Here is a 6,055-nt window from a genome sequence, read left to right as displayed (position 1 = left end):
TTTTTTTTTTTTACTGGGTTTGAGTTGTTGTATGTGAATGACTTCATTCTTCTCTTTTACCTTGAAGTGAAACATTTAATTTTTTTTTCCACAAGGTTTTTAAACTTAATGATTCAGTACCTGACTTTCACCTCCTACTTCTTGAAAAAAGAGAAAGGAGGAAGATCAGTACGTATATGGAAAAAGTTTATTGCACAATATGTTTCACATTTTCAGAAAGAAATAAGTATAACGATCCATGAGGGAAGAAAAAGACTTGCAAAGGGAGTGGGTAGATTTGAACAAGTTTGTGATGGAACTCATACAGCATTAAGGAAAAAATGGAAGGATCTATTGGCAACCAAAAAAAAATGGTATAAACAATCCCAGAATGTCTGTTGCCAGTTAGTTGTGCCTTTGCTTTTGTCTTAGCTTCCATAGCACACGGGAAGTAAACAAAATGCTTTTGATGCATTAAGATTCTGTGCCAAATGCAAAGCCTGTGGATTTTAGGAGGTTGAGTGTTTGTTTTGGGTCCTCTCCCCACTCTTAATTATTCAATCTCAGGATTTTCGTCCATGTACTTTGGAATTTTGGATCTTGCAGAGTAAATCCAAAATTTGTAAGTGTCATGGAAAATGATTTTTTTTCTTTTTTATAGTACACTAGGCATTTAAAGAAGTAAAAAAAGGGTGTTACAGATCTCACTTTAACAGGTAAAAATTTCAGTATGTGAACAAAAGGCAAAATAGGAAAAGAAATGGAGAAAAGATTATACAATGACTTAAAGCAATACCTGTTAAATTTCCTTAATTTTGCGTTTTTCTTTCATTTTTCACCCTCTTCCTCCATTTTCCTAATGTTAACAGCTCAGTTTATCATGTTTTTGGCTACCTTTTAGGTGAGGTATTTCCAGAATTTACTAGTTTCCTTATTAGTTGCACAGACTTTCCATCAGTAGATGAGACCTGACACAGTTAATATTTTTCTAAATTTTCTTCCTCCAGGAGAAAGCTCCTTCTCTGTTCCTGAACAAGAAGCTGGAGAGATGCCCTGCCTTCGCCTTTTCTCTTGCGTCTCTGTTCCCTCAGTCATTTTTGGCAATAGTTTCATAGTTTCTAGGGTCGGAAGTGAACTCTTGTTGAAAAGATGTATATAACTGACAGCCAGATTTGGCATTAATATCAGTGTTGAATTCAAGTTGTAGGAAATCCCTTGGGGGAAACCCTTGAACTTCTGTGTCAGACTTCTCAGGATTTGGATATATACCCTAAAGCTCAGACCTCCGTTCATAGGAAAAAACTCCACTAGTCTTGCATTTTTGGTTAGACAGGATCATCCTTTTGAAAGAGAAGTGCTTCACTGCCTCAGTCCATGCAGACCGTTTTATGAATACTATCAGCTGCTGGATCTATACAGTGTCTAAGTTAAAGAATCTAAATGAGCATCTCAAGATTACTGAAAATATGCGTAAAGGTTTTTTTAAAGTGTGTTAATAAATTCTTCCACACCCTGGATAATGGCATCCCATTGCATACCTCTTACATCCCTTTTTACTATACTTCTACAGGTGGTTGACTTGTTGTTGGCTCGGGGAGCAAATAAAGAGCATAGGAATGTTTCTGATTATACACCGTTAAGTCTTGCTGCATCTGGAGGATATGTCAACATCATTAAGATTCTGCTTAATGCTGGAGCAGAAATTAATTCAAGGTAAGTTACTTCCACATCAGAGAAACTGCTATGTGGGACAGATGTTTCATTGTTGGTTCTCATAGATTCATAAATGTAGGGTCCAAAGGGACCTAAGTAGATCATCAAGTCTGACCCCCTGCCCCAGGCAGGAGAGAATACTGGGCTTGTATGACCCCAGCTAGGTAATTATCAAGCCTCCTTATGAAGACCCCCAAGGTAGGAACCAGCACCACTTCCCTTAGAAGTTGGTTCCAGATCCTAGCTGCCCTGACAGTGAAGTAGCGCTTTCTCATGTCCAGCCTGAGCTTACTCTGGAACAATTTATGACCATTATTTCTTGTTATTCCGGGAGGTGCTTGCAGGAACAGGGTCTCTCCCACTCCCTGCTGGTCCCTCCTGGTAAGTTTTTAGACAGCCACCAGGTCCCCTCTCAGCCTTCTCTTGTGGAGGCTGAACAGGTTCAGGTCCCATAGCCTCTCCTCGTAGGGTCTGCCTTGCTGTCCCCGGATCATGTGCGTGGCCCTCCTCTGGACCCTCTCCATGTTGTCCACATCCCTCCTAAAGTGTGGCACCCAGAACTGGACACAGCACTCCAACTGTGGCCTGACCAGCATCTCATAGAGGGGGAGGATCACCTCCTTGGCCCTGCTTGTGATGCATCTGTGGATGCATGACAAGGTGCAGTTAGCTTTACTGACCGTGTCCTCACATTGGTGGCCCATGTTCATTTTGGAATCAGTAATGACTCCAAGATCCCTTTCTGTTACTGTGCTTACAAGAAGGGAGTTCCCCAGCCTATAGGTATGCTGGTGGTTCTTACTTCCCAAGTGCAGTACCCTGTACTTTTCAGTATTGAATCCCATCCTATTCTCATTTGCCCACCCCTGTAACCTGTCCAAGTCCAGTTGTATCCTGTCCCTGCCTTCTAGCGTGCCCACCTCGTCCCAAATCTTGGTGTCATCAGCAAATTTGAACAGGGTGCTTTTCACCCCCTCATCCAAATCGCTAATAAAGAAATTGAACAGTATAAGGCCAAGGACTGAGTCCTGGGGGACTCCATTGCCCACATTCCTCCAGGTTGAATATGACCTGTCCACTACACTCACTGGGTGCGGCCCTTCAGGCAATTTGCAATCCATCTGACTGTAGGCATCAGTGCCACAGTTGCCTATCTTTTTAATGAGAATGGGGTGAACAGAGAGAGGTAGTTTGCCTGACTTGAGATCAAGATGGCAGAAGGTAGGAGAGGCTTTCACTTTTTCATAGACTAACAAAATCCAAGAGAGATTGTATCTGCTTTCTTGAGCCTGAGCTCAGTTCATCAGATGCTGTGAAGGGACATGCACAGAGCAGTTATAACATGGAGAGAATGATTTGAATCCAAGACAGAGGAAGAAGAGGTGAACAGTGAGGGGTGGTCACAAAAGCTGATCCAGATAATAGGATAAGAATCTGGAGTCTCTGTTTAGACCATACTTTACACAATCTAGTGTGTAGATGATTTCTTGTTCATCAGTTTCCCATTCAAGTTGGTTTATAAAGTTTTGCTGTCTATAAGATATTTTAAGATCAGTGATGGAATGTCCAGGGAGGACAAAGTGCTCTGCCACAGGGTTGTCTCTTTCTGGAACTGTCAGATTGGCATTCATTCATTCATACACGTAGGGAAATTGCAGAATAATAAATATTTCAGAAAACCTTATTTAGTCTAAGAAACTTTTTTTCTTAGATTTTAAAATGCAGATATTTGCTGTGCGTAGTTATTCTCTTAGTTCTTAATCAGTGTTGAATTAGTACTTCAGGCCAGGTTTTATGGCAGTCTAGAAAATGTCACACACACATTATTCATCTTAAATGAAAATGTACTTGAATGTCCCAGAGTATTCATTGAATTCTGGAAAATATATATTTGTGGGTGTTTTATTCTTTTCTCTTTAGGACTGGGAGTAAGTTAGGTATTTCTCCTCTGATGTTGGCTGCTATGAACGGCCATGTACCTGCAGTGAAACTGTTGCTTGATATGGGTTCTGATATTAATGCCCAAATTGAGACTAATCGGAATACAGCTCTCACCCTGGCCTGCTTCCAGGGCCGAGCAGAGGTGGTCAGTCTTCTCTTGGACAGGAAAGCCAATGTTGAACATAGGGCTAAGGTAAGAACATGAATTAATTTTCCCATCAAGTTGGCTTGAGACAAGTGTACTTTAAGATTTGTCAGGTTCTCTTAATCTTTTAACCCCCTTGGTTATATCCACTTCACTGACCCCAAAGCAAACCATCATTCTTGTCCAAATCAAAATGTCAGAAATATTGTTTAAAAACTGAAATAAATAGTGTGTAGGATGCATTGCTTGATTTCTTATCAAATGGGTGACTTTTTTTAATAAACAGCTAGCCATTCCTTCTGCATGAAAAGTAAATAGGTCCCAACAGCCAGGAACAGTGTGTGCCCTCAGAGGCTGGGAGGGCATGGCAAGCTCCTGCAGGCATTGGCAGCACTGTTGGCAGTGGGAGTATGGCGGCGGTGAGCGATGAGCTTCCACAGGCGGTCATGGCGCTGGCTGGGGAGGGCGAATAGCGAACACCTGCAGATGCTTCTGGCCATGTTGGCGGTGCTTTTTGCAGGGTGTGCACCACCAATCTCAGGGTGCTCATGCACCTGTGTGCACCCTTACACGTTGCCAATGCCAACAGCTTTCACTCTTAAAGTATAATTCTCAAGTGGCATTTTGAGCATAACACAGAGATATAGCTAGCTACTTCATACACAGCAAAAATGTTTTAGCTGAAATCTGCCTCCTTGAGAATAAATCTGTGATATTAATATAGAACCTACAGTTTAAATACGGCACCTGCTGACATTTGTTATCTATTTGTCTAGGTCACTGTAATGTATAAGTAAAATTTTAAAAACTGCTTGCCTGAAGTTAGACTCATTGCTCCAGTGTAGACGCATAAATAAAAGGCCTGATTTTTTTTTTCAAGGGCTAAAATGCTTAAGGATGCATCCAGACTGCATTTTGCATAAATTGCATATTTCACAAATTTTTTTCTCTCAGACTGGTCTCACCCCTCTCATGGAAGCTGCTTCTGGAGGGTATGCAGAGGTTGGAAGAGTTCTCCTTGATAAAGGAGCAGATGTCAATGCTCCACCAGTGCCTTCCTCAAGAGATACGGCTTTAACAATTGCAGCAGACAAAGGCCACTACAAGTTCTGTGAGCTCCTCATTAATCGGTAAATTACTTCCTATGTCACCTGTAGCTGCATAGTCTGTAATAAATGAGAACTAGAACTTAAATATTCTGTTAATTATCCAACTTGGAGTTAAAGGCTAATGTAGATGCAGGTTCACCCCCAGTCATATTTTACTACATAGATTTATCTTGTTTTAATTTACATTGTTACTTAAATAGAAAAGGATTTTGTGATGTTTTGTTTGTCAGTGATGGAAGTTGTATCTTCAAATGCAGTTTGAAATTTCATGTTTTTAGTAACCTTTCCCATCTCCCAGGCATCAGAGATCCTATTTAACTTAGTGATGTATCTCTTTCAGGGGAGCACATATTGATGTTCGCAACAAGAAAGGAAATACACCATTGTGGTTAGCAGCTAATGGTGGCCACTTTGATGTGGTGCAGTTGCTTGTGCAGGCAGGAGCTGATGTCGATGCAGCAGATAATCGAAAAATCACACCCCTTATGTCAGCCTTTCGCAAGGTAAGTTGATAATATTTTTCCAAATGGAATCATTTCTCAAGCAGCTTTAAATTTAAATGGTGATCTTAAAAGTGACAGCTACATAATAATTTAGTGTTTTGAGAAGATGAATGCTTTTAAGGTAAGTTTTAAGTTCTTATCTCTTGAAAGAGCTTAAAATTGCTGATGTATGAATTGCTTCAATGTTATGTAGTCATCAGCACACTGTCGTCCAGCAACTTCTGAAAGTAGTGCCTCAGTCCTTCTAAAATCCAGCGGCTTGCAGGACAAGACGGGGAATCTGGTTGTCACGCCAGAAGACAAAGCCAACATATTTAATAACTTCTTTGCCTCTGTCTTCCTCAGTAAGGACCAGAACTGCCACCTCCCTGCTGGGCCCCCTTTGGGCCCCGGGGAAGACTCACCTGGGCCTAGAGTGAGTGAGGATTTAGTTAGGGAGCTTCTGGAGGGGCTGGATGTTTTTAAGTCAGCCGGCCGGGATGATCTTCACCCTAGAGTCCTAAAGGAACTAGCTGGGGTCATTGCAAGTCCCCTGGCACGGCTTTATGAACACTCGTGGTGCTCTGGAGAGGTGCCGGAGGACTGGAAGAGGGCCAACGTGGTTCCCATCTTCAAAAAGGGGAGGAAAGAGGACCCGGGGAACTACAGGCCAGTCAGCCTTACCT

At 41.8% G+C, this 6,055-nt stretch overlaps 1 protein-coding gene across 1 annotated transcript in view; it reads left to right on the top strand.

Moving 5' to 3' along the window:
- LOC109289799 (ankyrin repeat and KH domain-containing protein 1-like) overlaps positions 1-6,055 on the top strand; it is a 204,498-nt gene that overhangs the window by 173,794 nt on the left and 24,649 nt on the right. Inside the window, exons 19-22 of the mRNA XM_019506001.1 lie at positions 1,550-1,692; positions 3,613-3,826; positions 4,733-4,908; positions 5,228-5,390. Coding sequence (XP_019361546.1) covers positions 1,550-1,692; positions 3,613-3,826; positions 4,733-4,908; positions 5,228-5,390 — 696 coding nt within the window. The remainder of the gene's footprint in view (positions 1-1,549; positions 1,693-3,612; positions 3,827-4,732; positions 4,909-5,227; positions 5,391-6,055) is intronic.

This window comes from Gavialis gangeticus, unplaced genomic scaffold (genome assembly GCF_001723915.1).
Source record: "Gavialis gangeticus isolate Ggan-Ray unplaced genomic scaffold, GavGan_comp1, whole genome shotgun sequence".
Classification (NCBI taxonomy): Eukaryota; Metazoa; Chordata; order Crocodylia; family Gavialidae; genus Gavialis; species Gavialis gangeticus.
Note: the sequence above shows the minus strand (reverse complement) of the source record. Positions and strands in the feature narration are given on the sequence as shown.